Source organism: Lobosporangium transversale (assembly GCF_002105155.1).
Source record: "Lobosporangium transversale strain NRRL 3116 chromosome Unknown BCR41scaffold_7, whole genome shotgun sequence".
In the NCBI taxonomy this organism is placed as follows: Eukaryota; Fungi; Mortierellomycota; class Mortierellomycetes; order Mortierellales; family Mortierellaceae; genus Lobosporangium; species Lobosporangium transversale.
Genome location: NW_019028985.1, coordinates 885,912 through 906,812, shown reverse-complemented (window position 1 = coordinate 906,812; position 20,901 = coordinate 885,912). Strand labels below are relative to the sequence as shown.

The following is a 20,901-nucleotide window of genomic DNA, read 5'->3' as shown; positions in this document are numbered from 1 at the left end:
TGCGGATTTAACATGGTTTTCTACTACACCATTTCATCTAAGACGATAAGGTGTTGTTAGCCAATTACCGATATATAACTGAGTAGTCATGACACGAATTACTTCATTCGTGAATTCTTTTCCATTTCTGATTGTAATACACTAGAAAAGTCAATGTCCATGAATCATTTGAATACTGTCTTCACCACAGTGTAAGCTGATTTGTCAAGGATTGCATCCAGCAAAACAAATCTTATGCAAACTCCTACGAGGACGAGAAGGCAAGAGTTTTTATATTCAGACTCAACGAATCGACCAGCAAGATCGATTACCATATGTTCTCCTGGCAGCTGGGCATGGATCGCCTTCATAATATGATGCCCTTTTCTAATGATATTCATTCGTTGGCATTCATCGCATCTTTTAATGAAATTTGAGCAATCCTCAGCAAGCTTTGGCCAGGTTTGATCTCGATTATGGATGAATTTCATCATGAAATTTGTGTCAATGTGACCCACTGCATGCATACTATGCAATATATCACTCGTCTCTTTGTTCTGTAAGATATGCATACTGTGTATGCTATAGTTATACCTTCTTGATCTTTTGTAGCTTCCTCTTTGAACAGGACAGCAGGTGGGAATAATCGTGACAGTACACCGGGTAAGATAGTGGCTCGTAAAAGGATGATTGAGGATAGTACCTTACCAATTGGTCATCACCACATTCAGGTTTAATTGTGAATGGATATACATTAATGTACGGTGATCCATATATATATATCTTTTTTATTTATGACAATCCGCAACTTTTTATTAATTTACTAGATGGTATATTTCATTACAGGGATATTGGGTATGCTAGTTATTTTTAGTCTCAAGAATACCGGCGGCCACTCTTTCGTGGCACTGGTGGAGATGTAGTTGGTATATTCGCGCTTTTAGGGCTTGTAGGTGATCTAAGGATAGAATCAGTGCGCGTTAATTGTTGCTGTGATGGTTCCGACTCGATCTGGAACTGTACTTGACGATCACGACGGCTATTAGTGCGCAATGGGATCGTCACTTCGAGTTGTGGCGGCTTTGTTGATACCTGTACTTTCTGCTGTTGTTGTTTTAGCTGTCGTGACATCTCCTGCGTTTTTAGGCTCTGCTTTCGACTCAGGGCCTGGAGTATTGGACCAGCTGTCAAATCTTCTGAATTATAGAATCCCCGCGAAGCAGATGTCTGACACTGTGTGGCTGAGTTAGCGTCGGCCGCAGGTTTTTCTTCCTGTATCCTCATAGCGAAGCTAGGTCGACGTTCTGTAGAAGAAGGCGGTTGAGTTGGGGCATTGATAGGTGTAGTATTAATGATGCCATTACTTGTGATAATGGGGATGGCGGAGTAAAATGACTCCAGCTCAGTGTTAGGGTAACGAGAGGTATGCAAGATCGATGATGGCCATGCTGGCCACGGTTCCGCCCCCTCCGCTACAAGCTGAGCTCGTTCTTGAGTCATTTTCATAGACTTTGGTGTTTGAATATCCTGTCCTATTGAAGGCCTATGAATAGTATCGATTGTAATGGAGCCCTTTCTCAAGCTGCTCCTAAATGTGCCAGCAGCTGGAGACGGTGACGTAGGAGTTGTGGGTGATGACGGCATCGAGGATTCAAGCTTATCATTATCATAATGGACTACTGACTGTGCTAGAATATCATGGCTATTGTAAAACCCCTGATCTGATCCTAGGCCCCCTGAGTAAAAATCATTGTCCTTAGTAGTTCTTTGTTGCTTCGTTTGATATTGTTCGTCTAACGGATGCTCATGGGCTTGACTGAGGTTTAGTTCACGGTCTCCTTTTGTATTACCGTCCGTGGTAAGAATAGCAGAGTTTCTATTCCCGAATAGTTGTGTCCTTAGATCTTGCCACAGCTCCACCTTAGTCCCAAAAATAAGGCCAATGATGGTCCCTAAAATGGCCGGCATTACCTCTGCTAGGGCTGCCCATGGGAATGATGGCACATAAGGGCCAGCTATTGAGGCACATGCTGCTTGGGCAGCTTCTCCAGCGATGATTAGTTGATCCGCGGTTGGAGTTAGTGAGAGTCTACCTGCCTGGATAGAGATCATGGCTTGGCCTTCTAGGCACTTTGTCCATTGCGTGAACCAGGGTGTTGTGGGCTTCACAATTGCGAGCTTTTTTGCCGCAGTGAAGTAAAAAAGCGAGTAAACCATATCAACAGCCAAGATGAATAAAGCAAATAATCCTGGACGCCATTGCTGTTTAAGAAGACGTGAAATATCGCGTGCCGTCTGAAGTCGACGTCGTCCTGCAAAAATGGTCTTACTGCTTTGTGAGTCGCTGAAGTCATATGAGGCGGAGTCATTAAGCGATACTGTGTTTGCTTTGATACTTGTCTATTTTTAATAATAACAATAATATATAACATTATTATTATTATCATTATTATTATTATTTTTTTTTAAAAAAAAAAAAAACATAATACAAATACAATATCCCCTTGCCTTGATCATAAAGATTATGGTTCCTAGATGTAAAATCGCTGCGATACAAACAACGACAGATAACGGGTAAAAGAACAAAGGACTAGCAACATCAGAGCTCACAAAGCATACAGAACCGAAACCTGGATTCTCGATTTTCTTTGAGACTACGACGGGGATCACGGCTGACAGTGGCAGAAAAAACGTTAAGACAATTAGTTTTGTCAGGTGTGACTCAACCACCAAAGATTGATATACTGTTAATAGGTGAAGGTTGGCGATCAGTAGTAGCGCGAGACAGAGCACCACCCAAATGATATACACTAATGCAACCCCTGAGAAGAGAATAAAAGACATGCGTGAGGATGATGGAAACTCTAATAGGAATGAGGCTCAAAGCAAATATATCACAGTCAACTTCTTTTTTATTCTTATTTGATCTACCTTGCAGTCCACACAACCAGGAATTGGACATGGTGGCGATTTCATAAACATTTTTGCATAAAAGATCATCTTTTTGGTATAACCAAATCGTCCCAATACCCTCCCAAGGCACCAACAAGACAGTGAAGATGAGCACAATTAAATGTGGATGTTTCCTTCGACTTGGCAGGATAATGTAGCATATTGACATGAAGCCACATGCTGTTGCAGATATTGCTCGAATGATACTAGTCAACATGTAGATGGTCCTTAGCTTCCCAGGCTCATAAAATACAGATGATGCAGGACATGGAATACAGCACTGCCCCTCGCATGACGACGAGGAGAGCTGAAGAGAGTTAGGAATTAGTGGTGGAGGACATGAAATTAAAGCCGGATTCCTCGTGTTGGTGGCATTGCCATAACTGCTTTCTTTCCCAGGGTCTTCTCCAGCACTCGTTGTTGGACTGGCCAGTGCTGGCGTCGATGTTGGTGGGATGACGCTTGTGCCTGTAGTAGCAGTCGTAGATTTCAATAGCGTTGTGATAGTTAGGGAAGGACGTTGGCCAGTTGGTGTGGTGAATGGTGGTGATGCTGCTGATGAAACTGCTGAAATTAAAGTAAAGACTATAACTAAGATTACAGTCTGGAACGATGTCCTCATTATTCTGCCTGATTTGAAAGGGATCTATGTGGGAGGATGGATGAAGGGCCGGATCTTATAATACTGACGGGTCGTATCTCAGCTTTAGTCGCTAGTGTTTCTTACGCCAACAAGGAATTTTAGTGTCATTAATCAGTGGTGGTTTACAGAAGAAGTAATGTGGTGTGATGAAGAAAGGGAATGTGGAGAGGAGTAAAAGTAGAGTGAAGTTGTGGGAACAAGACAAGCACAGGTAAGTAAAAAACAGGCACAGGCCAAAAGATTGGCAAGGAACTACAGCGAATGAACAAATGAAAAAAAGACCGATGCCTGGTGCTCAAGGCATCTTTGGGCCCGGGGTCGGACATTGAGAGAGAACGTGCATGGATTAAATGTTGGTTGAAACTTTATTTCATAGTCCAATCTCTTTCCTCAGCGAATATATTCTAAAGCCGTTAAGATGAGAGCTGTTTTTTTTATTGTACGCAGCAGGGGACCCTTCCATTTCTTTAGTGCACCGAATCAGCGCCCATTTTCCTTAATGTACTGCAGTGCATTCATTTACATTCATCTATTAGTCTTAAAGTCACATTGGCACTTATGCATATGTGTCAGAATATGCGTTGTGTTATGTTGTTGGTTGCGCATCACTAATAAAACAGTGTCATTTTTCTAGTTAATTTTTTTTTGCACCCAGTTCAGATAATAAAAAGAAAAAGTTGAAGGCATTTGTGTCCAACCCACTCTGAAGCAACAGTATAGGAGCTTTGCGCAAGAGCAGAAAAAGATGGTGATTGCTCTTTTAATTGGAACCCATACCACCAATGGAGCCTCGTTTAATAGTAAGATATAATGCTAAAAGCACTGTCCTTTTTCATGAATGTCTTTGCTCTGATCGCCAACTGAGTGGACGTAGTATCAGCGCTTTTTTTTTTTTTTTTTTTTTTTGAAGGGCATATCCACCCTTTTTTCTGGCACAAGAACTTCACTTCAACTAATCACTCAATCCAAGAATGAAAAAAAAAAAAAAAAAAAAAAAAAACCGCGTTCTTTCTCAAATTTTCCGTCACTTTTAGTAAATTAGTTGAGTTGCACAAACTTATTAATCATGTATCCCAATGCATAGAGTCGTCCAAGCGCAAGATGCAAAACAAACTCTCCGTCATTCATGATTATTTATTTATTTACTGTTTGTGGCAGGAATGTGACTGAAATAGGGGTTGAGTAGATGAGTTGTTTTTGCTGTTGCTCTTTGTTTGGCTCCGAGAGTTTTCGTTGATGCAGGCTATTTTGCCTTGCAGGGCTCTTCCGAGGTATAGCTGGAGGCGATAGGCTTTTGGTTCGCAGATCCAATGTACTTGGGGTTTTTATCGGCCTGCCTCTTGCATAAAAATTAGAGATATCCTTGGTATGACTTGCACTGCCGGTGCTGTTATTTCGTTTCACTGAATCAGGACTCTGTTTCTTCTGCCAAGTTTTACTAGATCCTTTGACAGATACTACAGCTGCTGTAGCTCCTCCATTCCCAACGCGGCCATTGATGCCACTTATACTTTCTCGCGAGGCTACCATAATTTTGTCTGTGCTGTCATTCCAGTTATAAAAGGCCATGTTTGTTGATGTAGGAGGGGCCGACGTCGTCATTGCTGCTGGTGCAATTGGAGAAGGTTGAGGTTGTACGCTTGTCGCTGAATCCGGCAAAGATTGCCTAACTGCAAATGGCATAGATAGCTGATTGGAGGGCTTTGGTGGCATTGGTGAAAGAGATGTCTGTGCAAACATTGGTGAATGAGTCGGGCTGGAAAGGAATATGGGGGATGATGCTTGCTGATGGTTAGCTCTTGTTTTGATACTAGCGCGTGGCACTGGGAGTGGGACAACAGGCTGATCCACATAGCGATCACTGCTGTCATTCGCGACCAGATACGCCTTTACTGGATTGGTCAGCGTTTGGGTATCGATGGTCCATGCTTTATTCTCCTGGGCTGATGAGTAGTTACCGAGAATATCGCCTAAATGTGGGTTCTGAACGCTGCCTGTGAGGTAGTGTGGCGGTTCTGTACTGGGCAATGAGGTAGACGCTATATCTGCTTTGGACCCATAACTCAAATTCCTCTGTAAATCAGTTTCTGGCAAACCGTACTCCTTATCGAAGAGATCGTCCATGTTGTGCTGTTGCGCAGCCTGGTTGCTATGGGGGCTATAATCCAGGTTGACCAATCCATTGTGTCCTTTAAGGTGATCAGGCAGAGTATCATTATATCCAACACGAACTCCCTTCTTTATATTAGGATCATTGTATTGATATGAGCTGGGGTTGTTGTAGCGAGGACGCTCCATGTCTGGTGGTTTCACACCGTCGTGCGACCTTTGTCCGCGATTGCCTTTCCCCAATTTGCCACGACTAAGAATGTTACTGAGCAGGAAGCCCCAATCTGACCAAAACTCTGCTTTGGTAATGAAGACCAGCGCTACAATAATGCCAATCACAGCTAGAAGCATCTCGGCTACAGTGAACCATGGGATAGACGGCAGATGTGATGCAACTACTTTGGCACAGATGGTCTGTACTTCATCAGGGGGCAACATCTTTTTTCCGTGTTCATTGACGCATTCCAGCCAACCCGCAATCCAATCTGTGTCTTGCGCCAGGCGGCGAGCCTCTATGAAATAGAAGAGCCAGAATACTGTCAGAGAGGCTAACACTGTTCCAACCATTAAAGCAGGGCGCCATTGGCCACGGAGGAGTCGTTTGGCTTGCATGGTCGTAGTGATTCTCATTTTCGCACTTGATGACAGCTCCGACAAGCCAGCGTCAAGATTAGAAGTCAAAATTGCTAACTGAAATACAAATTAAAATAAGATTCTTGATAAGTTTAAGATAGTTTCAAAGCAGACATCAAAAGTATTTGAATCCTTACATGGACCATCTTGGCGACCGTAAAGGCATGGGCCAATATGCCTGGATATATATAAATGGCGATCGGGTAAAACAGGTATGTGTTGAGGTTTTCTGTGCTGACGAGGCAGCTGAATCCGATGCCCGGATACTGTGACAGATTCTTAACAGCAACAGGTATGGCAAACGCTAATGGAAAGATCCAACAAAAGCCTGTGAGCCAGCCATAATAGCGATCAATAATGTCACTCCGCCACACAGCCAGCTAGAAGCCGGGGTCAATTGAAAAAATAAAAATAAAAATAAAAAATAGTAAGTGCCATGGATCTGCATGGTGTCGCTACTGTGGTTCATCACTAACCCCTTGCACCACATATCAGTCTATACTTGGCAAGCAGTAGCTGAGTCAAGTAATAACGAACATTGCTTGTGCCTTACCATATGCAATTTGTAAATGAGCAGGGAACACCAGAGTGAGCAGGTCTGAGTAAAATAGATGATCAGCACGCCCTGAATGCCGCATAGCTTCGAGTTTTGTCCTGTGGAGTGTTCGAATTCATTGATACAGGCATTAGATATGCCAGGCATAATATCAAATGAAACGTACCAGAGTGATAATGATACTGTCAAGAAGAGAACTGAAATGTGTGGCTGTGACCTTTTTCCCGGAAGGAGCAAGTATGAGAGTGCCATGAAGACAGCGAAGACCAATGAGACCTGACGGGTCACATAAGCTATATACAGGACATTTTCCACCTTGTTTGGCTCATAGAAGCTGTTAACCGCCGGACATTTGATGCAGCATCCTTCCATACATGTCTGTATACTGAGGTTATGTGTGTTAGGGATCAATGGGCCAGGGCAAATATGTGTTCCTTGGCCGGGTGCCGGGGGAGAAGGTTGGGATATTGATGGTGGTAATGAAGGAGGGGTACTGGTTGGGAGAAAAAAGTTGGTAGTAGGTGTGGTTGTATTTACATCAGCAGTCATTGTAATGGTACTAGCACTAATTGATTGTTGGGCTAACGTGAACGTAACGGCTGCCAGTAGTGCGCACAGAGTCAACGTACGTCTAGGTAGTGATAGCATCATTTTGTGTAGTGAAATTATAAAAAATATACAAAAAAATAATAAAATAAAAAGGGTATTGCTATGGTTTTCTGTTGATGGCTAATGAGCAAGAGATTTGGCGCAATGGAATGAGAGAATGAACAAGGAATGAAGTTCTCAGTTTTGTGGAGTGGACAAAAACTTAAACGCCAAAAAAGTATGTGCAAAGCAAACAGACAAAATGTTCGTTCAATAGCTTTGCTGATATTAAAATAGTGCAAAATAAAGGTAAGAAAGCGGAGGATTTGCTCGCTGAGAAGATTAAGAGAAGAGAAAAGAGGAGGATGCACGGCTCACCGAGGAGACAAAAAACTGGATGTTGTAAAAAGGTGGTAGGAAAGAAGTCTAAAGGGTGGAATGATTTTATACTGGATGACAAACAAATAATAACATGGCGCGAAGAAAGTCGACAACAGAGAAAGAAAAGTGGGATGGAGGCTCTTTCTACTTGTTGCAGTACACACTCAAACTTTGCAAGAGGGCATAGGACAACTAAACGATGTATTGCATGATTATTTGTAGACTCTATTTTCGAGCATGCATTCCTTGCTTGCCCAAATCACTTCAACATTAATAATATTTATGCACCTTTGATCTTTTTACACTTGCAATTGATGGTTCCACCAACTGCTCGGAGTCAAAAGCTCATGGTGGCACTCCATTCTTCTATGCGAATCAACAAACAAACAAAGATTCAAACAACAGCAACAGCATATACCAAGAAAATTGATTTATTCATTCGACAAATACACGCGCCCCTTTTATCGTTTTTGATTTTTGTCGTCTTTGGCACTCACGGTTGATTAAACCCAGGGAATCAAACATTGACTACATAAAATAAACATACAGCCTGCAGGTATAATTTTCACTCCACATGGATAATTCATATTGCTTTATAAAATTGCACCAATAATACAAGGAAAGCGCCTTGCACCATTTTTCTCCATGTAGTTTTGCACTTTCTTTTTAAAAAAAACATTATTATACTCTCAAGTTAGGTATATATTAGGGCAATGAAGCGTGTAGCATTGTCTCGTACGTCTATAATTCGAGTCAATCTCAATAATTTCTTTTGCCTTCAATTCATTATGATTAATGTAATGTGCTCACATTGAGGAAAAAAGCCCATCTTTTGCAACGCGAGCACAGCACATTCGACTATTTTGAGGACATGTTCCAGCCTATTCATGTATTCTGTCCACGTATCATGCACATACCCAATATCACAGCCTCAAAAAAAAAGCAATTCATTAAATGAAACTGAGCACACACGTCGGCAACCAGATTGACAAAGTGCAATTGAACTGACGTTGTACTGTACGCTGATCATAAGTATCAGCGTTGTTAATAGGGGCACATCAAAAAGGGAGAAACTAATTTCCCTCATTATATGATGTATTAGTCTAAAAAATAATCGGGATGGATGACGAAGAAGAGTCTATGTAATGATGTTCCAGTGTATTCCTCTTTCTACTCCAATCAGACACAGCTTCCGCCAGTCAGCTTTGCAAACCTAGGAGAATATATTCGATAAATATTGGTCAACAGAGACGGCGACATGCTGCACACTAATCGAGGTGTATCATGTCAATTTATTAATATGATATTGAATGGTGGAGTGGTGCTAGACAGATGCGGAGGGTAGGCCTGGTGTTACTTAGGCAAATAAAGCCTTGCAGTAATGATCCATATCCTGAAGACTCTTAGTTCATTTTAGGTTTTGCGCTTCTAATTCACCTGTAAGGGCTCGAGAGCCACAGAAGCCATTACCTGCTCATAGGTATGTATAATAAATATGGATCGCCCTTACGGACCAGTAGTGTTCGGGGCTCCTTATACCCAACAATTACAGAGAGACCTCAACTTTTCCATACGTTTATAAAGGCTCATGGCCTCGGTATCCGACAGATGAACTGCTGTTGCCTCGTTCTTTGCATTTCCAGTATTAATATGCGATAGAGGTCCTTCTTGTTGCGGCTGTATGCGGCTGTTAGTGCAAAGGGGCACCAATAACTGCAGCCAACTTGAATTATTATCAAGAGCAGCACCGCGATGCGATGATATCTATTGTAGGTGTCACAACCGCGGCTTTTGCACATATCTTTGAGAGTGCATGCTGCTATAGGTCGTGGAAGAGGCCAGGTCTGATTAGAGAGGTCCGATTGGTTATCACGGTTTCCTTTGACCAACAAGCTAATAAAGCCACTCCCCGATATGCTGCACTAATGCGTCGCAGGCCATGTCACCTCCAGGGAAACAAAAATGTAATAATATTAAGGATAAATGCTCGTTATCCTATATACGAACTAACTCCATCACTACACTGTCAGAAGTCGTACCTTTGGTTCAGCCTAAGGAGATCGAGCCTCAGCAATATAGGCTTGAATATGCAAGTAAATCTTCACTCAGACGCAACCTGGCCCTTGCAGTTGTCAGTGTCCTTGAGCAATTGTGGGATATCTTGGACTCGCATCCAGCTTGGGAACCAGGGCCAGGTATATGCTCCGATTTGGGCTCTGATAAAGTCATGACTATGTCTCACGCGTTTGTCGAGAGCTAATTCCATCCTTGATCTTTTACACGAAAATCAGTGAAGATACCGGTGGCTGCAGAAGTGGAGCTAAACAAACAGAGAAGGCGCCAAGCAGGCCTACAGGAAGATTTCATTGGTTATAAAGATAATTCAGGAACCAGTTTAATTGTTAATCGACAAAACCTATAGGAATGCAATGAGCCTTGAAATATCTGCTAGTGTAAATGATCCAAAAATTCAACCTCTATTTTGGGAGTACCCGCTATATGTGTATATAGATATTCTGGTAGATGAAGGAATAAGAGGGAACTAATCAGCTGATTAATAGTAAGGCGTCCTTCGTATGGACATTGACTCTGTCGACAGTCCATCCCAGACGATCAAGTATACGAACTCATTCAATGTCTTTCGTTCTATCGACCAAGATCCTGCCCAAATGCCTCCTCATGTTTCAGGAAGGAAATACAAGTATTGAGAGCGGTATCCGTTCAAGACCCGTTCCCGAAAGCTCGAGCATGCCCCCCCAGAAATCATGAAGCAATACAAATGGAAATAGCATAAAGGCAATATCAATGCGAATGCTCCTGACTATAACAAGTAGCAGAAGAAGAAGCAGAAAGAGAAATCGACAAAGCTACGAAAAGCGGTGGATGACGTGGATAAAATGATATGGTCAGGGCTATGCAGTATGAGCACCCAACTAGGATTCCTGATATCGGGACTATCAACGGCAACCTAAATAGAGAATTGAATGATAATCCTCAACCGAGATCTAAGATCAAGACTTGCCTCCAAGAAGTTGTCCGCCATGCTTCGGAGACCAAGCGCACTTGTCAGAGAGCTGTTGGTCAGTACGTTGAACAGCTTCCAGCTACTGTATCAGTGCTTCAGACAGAGAATTGCTCGGCCTTGTCTGCCCACGTATATTAAGCAAAAGTGTGCCCAGTAATGAGGATCCTAAACGAGCCGAGAAAGGTGGCGTTGCAGAAGATGATGAGAATGAAAAGAAGTATGCCAGTACGGCCTTCCTATCATCGCTTCTCGTGTGCATTAACAACAAGAGGCCTCCAACTGGCAATGCGAAGGATCTTCATGTGTTCAACTTTATCCACAAGGCCAAGGACTTTTTGCCATATATGTCGGGCACTGGTTCGATCAATAAAAGAATATGCTATCCAGGGTCTACTATTCTAAGATCAACTGCCGCGCAGCTTAAGATCGAGTTAAGGGGGTGCACAGGTGCTTTGTGAAAAGGTACGCACGCCTCGCTCTGATAGGCGCTATATCTCCACTTATGTTTTTCATTGAGCAGGGTAGCAGCAAATGGTATGCTAACATATCCATTCCTTTTATAGCAGATCGATGGGTCTGCTACCTGTAGACGCGATAAGCAGTGTCGACCCTAGTATATCCGCAATAGAGAATTTTATTCGACTGAACAAAGTTTGCATCAACAGTCGAAAGCTTGCTCCGTTGTCTACCCTTGAAAATGGTTTCATAAATCTCTCAGAGTTAGAACTGATCAGCGTTTTTAACCGGTGTTTTTTTTTTTTTTTTTTTTTTTTTCACAGGTGCATCAGGACCTACAATTTTTTTTTTTCACCAGTGACTGATGACAATGTGCGCCATAAATCTGGATTACTAAATTATCGATCCGTGACTTATAGTTTTATAAAAAATATAACCACCATGTTCTTTTATGTAGACCCCATTTTTATTCTCTTTATCAGATTTGATCTCTTCGTGGCGCACTACTGATGATTGAGGGTCATATATAAAAGTACTTATTATAAATTGAAGTTGAAAAAATGACTTGTATTCGATAGGGATCTATTTCTTGGTATTGCATCCTTGAATCCTATTCAGACATTTCATAGCTCGGAAATTGGCCTAATAAAGGTAATTTTATTGTGAAGGAAATTGCATTGTTGGAGGATAAAACTAAAAAGTTCACTCAGACCAGCGATTTTGAGAATCTCTGGAATTCTCACGGAGCACTGGCCTTAACCGGTTAAATCGGTTAACTTTTGCTATATCAGGAAACAACCGACAGTTAAAATTTTATGGATGGTGGTGTACCATAAACCGATCTTTTTTTTTAACTAGCCGGTTAAAAGGCTGTGCGTGTCTGATTTAGTTTTCTGATTCTCAGTAACCATTTCTCACTTAACAACTTGCAACTGTTGAGTATTTCAACCAAAGCTTGAATGCGCGACAAAATACGCGTAGATGTGCGCTCTTGTAGAGGTGGAGTATCCTCAACCATGTGATCGATTATATCTGAGGCGTCTGGGAAGTGACCTCAATCTGGCAAATCAGGGCTATTCTGATACTGCCCTTGACTCTTCGGGTCAGAAACTAGTTTTCCTTGTGGGTACCTTTTGTGAGAGAGGTAAGATGAAGCACCAGTAAACAACAGTAGTATATGATTGCTTCAATAAATCTCATTCCCCGACATTCTAATTTACTCAATTGGGTTATCGGCACGTAGACACAAACAGCCTTCTGAAGCCTTGGCTCAAGGCTTTGAAGACACATGGACTAGAAAGGAAGCGCAGTTTACGAAATGATTTCCTTATCTACAAATTGCAGGGACCCATTGACCAGGGCTTCAGGACATAGTATTTCAAGGTCAAAAATGGAATACAGCCTGCAACGCTTTTGCAGTATGACCGAGGAATGCTGGCGAGAACAATGGCAGTGAGCCCCGCGGACGCAAAGGCCATAGTATATGAGAAATTTGTCGAGAGAGAGGTATGTGTCAAAAATCGAGATTTTCACAAGTTTGACTGTATATGGATAGGTTCTAATCGTTCTTTCGTTCTTCAATGTTTGTGGTGAAGTCGTTCGAAGAATCTGGAGTAGAGTACTCCGTTGCTGCGAACGTAAAGAGGGGCCTCCTTCAGTCATGCTCGTGTCCCGACTATGTCCGATAGGGGCTCCTTTGCAAGCACATACAGTATATTGGTATCAAGGTCTACGATGGCTTCGATGTTCAATACGGCTGCTCCTTCGCGCATTGAACATCAGAACAAATACCTTGAGCTCGACTTAGTCCCTCCCTCTCGAAGGCTTTTTCTCGCTAGCTTTACTGCGCAAGTTGAATAAATCAAGAACTAAAGAGAAAGAAGATAGGAAGAGAGTGAGGAGAGAGGCCACTGTCCAAGCGTTCAAAGAGTGCGAAGAAGAACTTTTGGCCCTGTGAAAGGAGCTGTGCCGTATAACACATAATAGGCAAAAAAGAAAGTTGGATATGCGGAATGTGCGTCCTTTCCAGTGACGACTTTATGTCCAATGACGCATTCTCAGTTGAATGAAACTTAATGTGTTTCCTAATATGCAACTTATTAGCCTTGTCTTCTTTCACCATTCCTCCATGGCACCCAGATCAAGAAAAGATGCAGCTGAAAAGCAGGGACGAAGAAGCGACATCAATGTCCAAGGTGATGGCAATTCCTCGATCGCATCAAGTAGTATGTCCATTGTAGCGGACAGTGCCACCGTCAACTCACGTAGAACTACTAGACATTCGACACAAAACGCCACCAACTTACGCAAAAAGAATGGCAAGCTCATTAAAGTTGACATGTCTGAAGACAGCGATTTCGAATCAGAGACACCTGCAGTATCCTCTTCATCTTCCAAACAACTAGCCATTAAAGTCCCCTGTTTGCAAAAAAAGGCGGATTCTTCAGCTGTCAAAAGTAAAAAGCGTGCGGTGGAAGAGACAGTGCCTTCATCTTTGTTAACACGAAAACGGAGACAGAGAAATAATGTCAAGCAAGAGCAAAATGAAGTTGAGAGTCCAGATACCGATATGGTATCGGCAACAAGCTCCGCGGCTGAGGAAGAAGAGAAGAACAGCGCTGGTATTATTTTACCTACGCTTGAAAGTGATAATGAATCTGAATTTTATATGGATGAGGATCGTAGCAGCGAGGATGAAGACGAATGGGAAGAAGTATCCATTTCTGGTAATAATATAGCTGTTGTCTTTATGTGAGGCTGTCAAGTAATGCAATGTATCAAAGGCTGATCTTCAACGGTGATGGATATTCCTTTACCCTGCCTTCTATTTTTATCTTTATTTTATATAGGTCCTATTATGGCTCAAGGACAGGAGGATGATGAGGAGCAGGTCGAGGAGTTGTCTGGGCCATGGCAGTATAGTGCCGTAGAGATTGTTTTTGATAAGCCGCTTGGTGAGATCAAAAGGTATATGTTTGGAGTCCACAATGGACCTCTTCAAATTATATTATTTTTTTGTTGGTCATATAGATTTGTGCTTCATCATTAATCAACATTGTTCTTCTCTTTAACTTCTTTTCCGCCTTGGTATTCGATATGATAGAAAATCCAAAAGCAAAGGGATAACAAAGGAGGAAAGGATGATCCGAATTTTGATTCATCAGACTCATTTGATGTGTTTGATCGCTAATGGTCTCCTTCGTAACCGTTGGATTAGTCATCCGAAGTTCTCTGCTGTGGCTCTCTCTTTAGTCCCTGACCACATTGCCAGGTCTGTAAGAGCTACGTACGATAGCCCTGCACGGGAGATAAATGCATTGCAGGTGCTAGCACTTTGGTGGCGAGATTCTTTTATCGTTTCAGGACCCGGGATCCAAAGCAGAGAATATTTGGATCTTGATGTTGTAGGCGTGGAGGTAGGCTTGAATTCATTCGATTATTTAATATTGACCATTTAAGGCTGCTGAGAGTTCTATAATATAATATACCTTTTTTTAGGCAGTGATATCAAACAGCAGCGAAGAGTGCCTTAAGAAGCGAAAGAATCTTCAGCGTCGGCTGCTCAACCGGAATGGATCAACAGATGTTTGTTCGCAGCTTTTTACAGGGATATGTAGGGCTCTAGGCTTAAATACTAGGCTGATTGAATCGCTTCAGGCGTGTCCTTTTAAAGTCTCGCTTGCTAAAGGGAACTCTGAACCACCAGCAGATAATGAAACGGGTGCATCCAGCATGCCTAGTACATCAGAAAAAGGAAAGAAAAAGAGAAAAGAGAGAGAATTAGATGAAGATGATACCACACGAGGATCTCGTGTAGTCCTGGTGACACCTCATCGTCTACCCAAAAAACCGACAAAACTTACTCCTAATCATAAGATGGCAGGTAAGGAAGCACTTTTCGAACGACTGCAACTAATTAGTGTACCAGAAATAATCATCAGTCGATATTTATGCATTGATAGAGCCACCTGTCTTCTGGACAGAAGTTTATTCTACATTGAGCCGAAAATGGATCACAATTGATCCAGTTCGAGGGTTTGTCAACAGCCCTTTAAAAATGCACCCTTCCAAGAGCTGCTCAAGTAACGTCCTAGCATATGTAGTTGCGTACGATGAAGGCAAGTTACGTTACTGCAGGCTGATTATACGTATATTGTTTTTAATCAGATCCGCTGGGCCAATGGTTCTAACCGAGCGAAATCTTGTATATTCCTCTAGACAACTACGTGACAGACGTTACGCGACGATATACGAGCATGTGGAATACAGCTACTAAGAAGCTCCGCGTGCAGCCATCTGGAAATGAGGGGTATGACTGGTGGAAGCATACTTTATCTGGGCTGGTGAACCCACATCGCACGAAAGAGGAGGACTTGGAAGAAGAGGAACTGTTAAAAGCGGAAGTCTCGGAAAGAATGCCTACTAAACTAGGAGATTTCAATAATCACCCTTTGTAAGCAATTGTGTATTGCCAATCTCCTTTTTAGCTATATTTCAATGATGCTTTGATTGATTGGTTGAATGCTTGATTGGCTGTTCTTTTTCTAGGTATGCCTTGGAACGACATCTCAAGAAGTACGAAGTTCTATATCCACGGGTCCCAGTCTTGGGTCATATTCGAGGCGAAGCCATATATCCACGCAGCTGTGTTAAGCAGGTTAAATCGAAAGAGAATTGGCTTCGGCGGGGAAGAGTTATCAAACCTGAAGAGATTAAGCCCGTCAAATGGGTCAAATCACACGCAGCTACCATTTACCAACTGCGTCTTCGTCAACAGCGAGCTATCTCTGGTGGCGGCAGCAATCTAGAGCAGGGTATGCCCAGCTATAGGAAATGTCAAGTCTCGGGGAATGATAAGGAGGACGATGATGAAGAGATGCTAGAATATAAGATCAAGAATAGCCCATTAGAAAACGGTGGAGGTGGCTTTAAAGAAGATAGTGAAGCAGATTTAATCCCACTTTTTGGAGAATGGCAGACCGAGGCGTATCAGCCACCATGGGTGGTTGATGGAAAGGTTCCTCGCAATGAATATGGGCGACAGGATGTGTTTACACCTGATATGGTGCCACTTGGTGGGTCTCACCTCAAAGGTTAGTTTTTTTTTAAATTTTTTTTAGGGATATATTTCATATTTCAAGACACTCACTTTAATAGTTATCATTAGGCCGGAATATTGCACATATAGCTAGGCTATTGGGCGTAGATTACGTTGAGGCGGTGGTAGGTAGCATCGATGCGTCTAACTTGCTGGACTTGACAATATTGGCTCGATTGCATTTGTAGTCTCATGGACATTTATCTCCTCATTTGTACATTTCTTTTTAGACTGGGTTTGAGTTCCATTCAAGAAGATCCATGCCAGTAATCCAGGGCATCATTGTGCCAACTGAGCAGGCAGAACTGGTGATGGATGCTTACCACGAGCTACTTCATCAGCAAGATCAAGAAGCACACAAGAAAAAGAGGATGGAAGCATTAAAGAACTGGCGTAAGCTTATCAAAGGGATGTTAACGCGGTCTCGACTGATGGAGGAATATGGCGGAGAGCACAGTAAAGACGATCGGGAGCCAAGCGTAAGCTCAAGCGAAGACAAACATAATAATGGTGAAGGTGATGATAAAGCACCACAGCCGCAATCACAAGACCAAGGCTCCGACCAACAAGTCCAAACTACAAATACAGAACCAGTGGATTCTGGAGCGGGATTCATGATAGATTGAAGGACAAGGCTACCATGTATAATAATCATTAATAAAGACTCCCATTTTCGACAGTTGATGTCCATGTACATGTAGGTAATTGAATACTTTAAACTGCCAGGCACGGACCATCTCTTTCAGTTTTCAACATGTACGTTGCGTGTGCGTGGAAGGGACAAAGAGGACTATCATGCGGATGACCTCTTTGGAGTTGTATCTTTGATTGGAACAAAGATCATGCGTAGATAGAAGCAAAGAAAAAGTCAAAGCAGTTATAACATTTTGAATACTTGTTTATCACTGGAATCAATTGAGAAATATTTTTAGGTTGAGAACGACAGGAAATTCGATAAAATTCATTTACTCAAGGGTTTTGGCCTCTAAACAGACGAGATGAGTTTTAGTCCAGTATTTTGTTGACGACAATAATATATATTACGTCTGCTTGAGATGATTTGTTTCTGACACTCCAAGCCGGGTCAGAACGTCCAAGAGTGGATCTTGGTTCTATTAAATTTGGGAACAGATTCCTGCGTTGCTTGAATGAAGATATGCTTTGCACTCATTTGTAAGTTGAAGTGACAAGAGAGATCCCACGGTGTTGAGCGAATAAGAGCATTCACAACCCATGCGACACAATGCATTGAATGGACACGTTGTGTGAAAATATTTTTATACATGTACATGAAGAGCATTTAAAAGGAAAAGGAGCAAAATAGAAGCAGTGGAAACAGAAGAAACCCTGGAACAAAACGGGGACAAACAACAACGCAAAGAGTGACAAACCATCAACAAAAACAAAAAAAAAGATAAAGTTTATTGTTACCGAGGATTCAATCCATTCATTCTACTGTTCTACTTAGTCTCTATTTTTTTTTTATTTTTTTTTTCCCATCTCCTTTCTCTCTTTTTTCCTCTTTGTCTCTTACTTTCCCTCTCCTCCTCCTCCTCTCCCCCTGTCACAGGATGTGCCTTATTTAAAATTATCACTCCATTCTCGGATCATTGACGCATATCTCTCACATTCTCTCCCCCCCATACTCACTCATTCGCTAGTTCACTTGTCAAATACTTTGAATACATACCCAACTCGAATGTCCTCTTTGCGCACCCTCTCCAGATCACTAGTCGACTTTAAAACCAAGTACATACTGTATACATCTCCACCATTTGTAAATATTCAAACATACATACTCTTCCTTTCATCTACCCATATCAGAAGTCTATTCTGATCAACTGCCGTCCATATTTTTTGAGGGAATGGCTCCTCCAGACAATCAACCCAAATATCTTGGTTGCTACAATGAAGATATTCGAGACCCAGATCTAGCAGGGGAACCACCACTAATCATTACCCGGGCAGAGGCATGCATTACTCACTGCAGTATAGGTACTTTTGCTTATGCTGCCATCCGAAACAAAACCATTTGTACTTGTGGTGATTCTTAGTAAGTCGTGTCCACAGCTAAAATACATGACTGAAATTTATTGTTGGTCATTCATGTATTCCCTACGAAAAACCGTCACTCTCACCACACAAAGCGTGAATCTTTCTTCCCCTCGTTTTATTTTTCTTATTCAACTTAATATCCTTCATATTATCTTTGGATCTCATCCAGCTTTCATCATCGTGGTTATGCTATTCAATAATCGTTTCCTCATCATCAACCTTACAGTTGCTTATCGTCGAATCTTTTTCTGCATTTGCATCTTTCATTTTTAGCAACAAATACGGAGCTGCGCCTGCTTCCGCATGTTCTACTTCTTGTCCACAGGACCAAAGTGCATTCGAAGATTGCGGAGGGCCTGAGGCCAATAGTATCTACAACGTAGCGCCTGCTGGCCCCAAAGCACCCTTCCCTACGCCCTCTGTCCGCTCGCCTTCGGGCCAACCGACATCACCTGAACGTCCAGATGATATTGAGCTGTTATTGCCTGATAATGATCATCAGGTGACACATGGTTCTAGTAAAGTGGTGATCTCAAGTGCAGTGATTGCGGCTGCAATTCTTGCGATCGGCATCATGTCACTCGTGGTTTTCCGTAAGAGGCGGAGAAGCAGGTCAGAAAACCGCGCTTCATTGAGACATGCCAAAGATAAGATGGATAGTATGGGTGATAAACGGAAACGAAGGGCGGCGTCCAAACAAGGACATAGTTGGTTTGCAATGAGTGGAAAGGATAGGAGAGCATCAGACGATAATCAAGGTGGCGGTAGCCACAGAGGTCGGGGCTTGACTGACATTGAAGCCCAACTATTTGAAGGATTCGAATCATCTGCTATCGCGGAGGATCATTACCAATATCCCCTCGAAGAAAACCGTACAGAGTGCCTGCTGAATTTATACGATGATGAAGGACGGGGGCATCATTATGATCCTCGTATTAGACAGGAACAGGTGGATGATAATGGTACCAGGACATTGTCATCATCATGTAGCTCTGGGAAGCCTCAGCAAGCAGCATCATTCTCATCGGTCAATGGCACTACTTCTACCATCACTATTCCTTCATCTCCGCAGTCAAAACCATCTAGTCTCGCATCAAAGATCGGGTTGAAATTAGAGCACCTCCGAGTCAGGACAGGGCTTCTAGAGCCAACAACTTTGGAGTCTTCATCATCGTCCCTGCCTGTTATACCCATTTCACCGATCTCACCAATCTCACCTATGTCCTTGAATTCCACAAGTTCGTCCGCTGTGTCTGGAGTCAGTCATCCATCTACACCAATGGTCACGACACCATCCATAGGAGCTCCTGAAACAGCCACTTCATTATCATTGTCATCTGCTTTACGTTCGGAATTCGTGGGCTATGGAAGTGATAGTAGTAGTGACAACGAAGCACTTGCAGCAGCGTCCATGCTTGGGCAAGTTTTAAATGATCAAGAATTTACAGCTACAAAACCTGAAGTTGTCTCGACTATGCCTTCACTTGAACGGATACAGGCTCATTCTACACGGGAAGTTGATCAGAATGATAGCGGTAGTAACAATGGTGCTAGGGATGTTTTAAAGAGGCAAGCTATAGATCTATATGATCCGCTTTCTCCAATCTCGCCACGACCACACCCCTTCACCGCTACTGCTGGAGCTTGTACAGGAGCTTCATCAATCCCTACAATAACTACTGTTACAACAACTGCTGCTGCTCCTTCTATTGCTGTAGCAAGGGCACCTTCACCTACAGCAATAGCCTCACTGCCTTCACCACCACCTGTAGCTATTCCTTCATCGTCTGCAAATCTGAGACATCAGAAGCAACATCGCTCCAATCTCATCAAGGACTTGATCCTCCAAGGAGATTCCGTGCTTGAAGACAAGGAGATGGCATTGATGGCGCAGTACCAGCCACATCGCTGCTGGCAACAACAGCAGCAGCAGCAGCAAAGTAATGGCGTCAATCGTCATCGTCGAGGAAGTAGCATCAAGATTATAACTGACAACGTAAAACCAAATTCGCCTATCCTTGAGGATGATTTGCCAGATGATCAATTCCCATCTTCAATTGCCTTTTCTGGATCTGGATCTATTACGACAACACTAGCAGCGTCTATGCCATTGTCTGCTGCTACTACTAAGCATCAACATCAGCATCAACAGCACAAGACGGATATACCCCCTATTGATACCAACTATTTGGCACCACCACCTCGCATCTTGATCCACAAGCCATTGTAATATATTTCTTCTTTCACTCACACATTTCAAACCAAGACTCTTTACTTTGCTTGTTTATGATATTCCAAAAAAGATCATTGTATCCTTTGTATTAAAAAAGTAAGAAGGCTGATGTTATCTTTTACTTTGATATAAAAGGGCATCAAAATTTCTGACACGACTACTCTTGAAACCTTCCCATTTAGAACTATACCTG

At 42.5% G+C, this 20,901-nt stretch overlaps 5 protein-coding genes across 5 annotated transcripts; 3 read left to right on the top strand and 2 right to left on the bottom strand.

Annotated features, from left to right (window-relative positions):
• Window positions 1-779: 779 nt before the first annotated feature.
• On the bottom strand, window positions 780-3,767 carry BCR41DRAFT_384591 (hypothetical protein). The gene is made up of 3 exons (XM_022027589.1): window positions 2,911-3,767; window positions 2,488-2,801; window positions 780-2,379 (listed from the first exon to the last, which is right to left on the bottom strand). The coding sequence occupies exons 1-3, from the start codon at window positions 3,551-3,553 to the stop codon at window positions 856-858; spliced, it is 2,481 nt and encodes an 826-aa protein (XP_021884296.1). The 5' UTR covers window positions 3,554-3,767; the 3' UTR covers window positions 780-855.
• Window positions 3,768-4,689: 922 nt separating this feature from the next.
• On the bottom strand, window positions 4,690-7,932 carry BCR41DRAFT_384590 (hypothetical protein). The gene is made up of 3 exons (XM_022027588.1): window positions 6,870-7,932; window positions 6,454-6,696; window positions 4,690-6,373 (listed from the first exon to the last, which is right to left on the bottom strand). Exons 1-3 carry the CDS (start codon window positions 7,521-7,523, stop codon window positions 4,709-4,711), a joined length of 2,562 nt encoding a protein of 853 aa, XP_021884295.1. The 5' UTR covers window positions 7,524-7,932; the 3' UTR covers window positions 4,690-4,708.
• Window positions 7,933-10,743: 2,811 nt separating this feature from the next.
• BCR41DRAFT_393711 (hypothetical protein) lies at window positions 10,744-11,324 on the top strand (the record flags this gene model as incomplete). Its single annotated transcript, XM_022028587.1, has 2 exons — window positions 10,744-10,925; window positions 11,006-11,324. The coding sequence occupies 2 exons, from the start codon at window positions 10,744-10,746 to the stop codon at window positions 11,322-11,324; spliced, it is 501 nt and encodes a 166-aa protein (XP_021884294.1).
• Window positions 11,325-13,434: 2,110 nt separating this feature from the next.
• On the top strand, window positions 13,435-17,059 carry BCR41DRAFT_333280 (hypothetical protein). Its single transcript, XM_022021882.1, has 9 exons — window positions 13,435-14,048; window positions 14,172-14,289; window positions 14,426-14,738; window positions 14,821-15,205; window positions 15,285-15,440; window positions 15,541-15,775; window positions 15,871-16,415; window positions 16,490-16,545; window positions 16,651-17,059. Exons 1-9 carry the CDS (start codon window positions 13,451-13,453, stop codon window positions 17,044-17,046), a joined length of 2,802 nt encoding a protein of 933 aa, XP_021884293.1. The 5' UTR covers window positions 13,435-13,450; the 3' UTR covers window positions 17,047-17,059.
• Window positions 17,060-17,929: 870 nt separating this feature from the next.
• Window positions 17,930-20,886, top strand: BCR41DRAFT_384587 (hypothetical protein). Its single transcript, XM_022027587.1, has 2 exons — window positions 17,930-18,473; window positions 18,749-20,886. The coding sequence occupies exons 1-2, from the start codon at window positions 18,286-18,288 to the stop codon at window positions 20,703-20,705; spliced, it is 2,145 nt and encodes a 714-aa protein (XP_021884292.1). The 5' UTR covers window positions 17,930-18,285; the 3' UTR covers window positions 20,706-20,886.
• The last annotated feature ends 15 nt before the right edge of the window (window positions 20,887-20,901 follow it).

Coding starts and splice junctions, on each gene's coding strand:
- BCR41DRAFT_384590 (XM_022027588.1), bottom strand. CDS start 7,523: ATGATGCTATCACTACCTAGACGTACGTTGACTCTGTGCGCACTACTG. Junction 6,697..6,869: donor TCATTTACAAATTGCATATG/GTAAGGCACAAG, acceptor CCCGGCTTCTAG/CTGGCTGTGTGGCGGAGTGA. Junction 6,374..6,453: donor CGGTCGCCAAGATGGTCCAT/GTAAGGATTCAA, acceptor TTTGTATTTCAG/TTAGCAATTTTGACTTCTAA.
- BCR41DRAFT_384591 (XM_022027589.1), bottom strand. CDS start 3,553: ATGAGGACATCGTTCCAGACTGTAATCTTAGTTATAGTCTTTACTTTA. Junction 2,802..2,910: donor CTGGTTGTGTGGACTGCAAG/GTAGATCAAATA, acceptor TTCTCTTCTCAG/GGGTTGCATTAGTGTATATC. Junction 2,380..2,487: donor CCATAATCTTTATGATCAAG/GCAAGGGGATAT, acceptor TATTAAAAATAG/ACAAGTATCAAAGCAAACAC.
- BCR41DRAFT_333280 (XM_022021882.1), top strand. CDS start 13,451: ATGGCACCCAGATCAAGAAAAGATGCAGCTGAAAAGCAGGGACGAAGA. Junction 14,739..14,820: donor TTGATGTTGTAGGCGTGGAG/GTAGGCTTGAAT, acceptor ACCTTTTTTTAG/GCAGTGATATCAAACAGCAG. Junction 15,776..15,870: donor GATTTCAATAATCACCCTTT/GTAAGCAATTGT, acceptor TTCTTTTTCTAG/GTATGCCTTGGAACGACATC.
- BCR41DRAFT_384587 (XM_022027587.1), top strand. CDS start 18,286: ATGGCTCCTCCAGACAATCAACCCAAATATCTTGGTTGCTACAATGAA. Junction 18,474..18,748: donor TGTACTTGTGGTGATTCTTA/GTAAGTCGTGTC, acceptor TTTCATTTTTAG/CAACAAATACGGAGCTGCGC.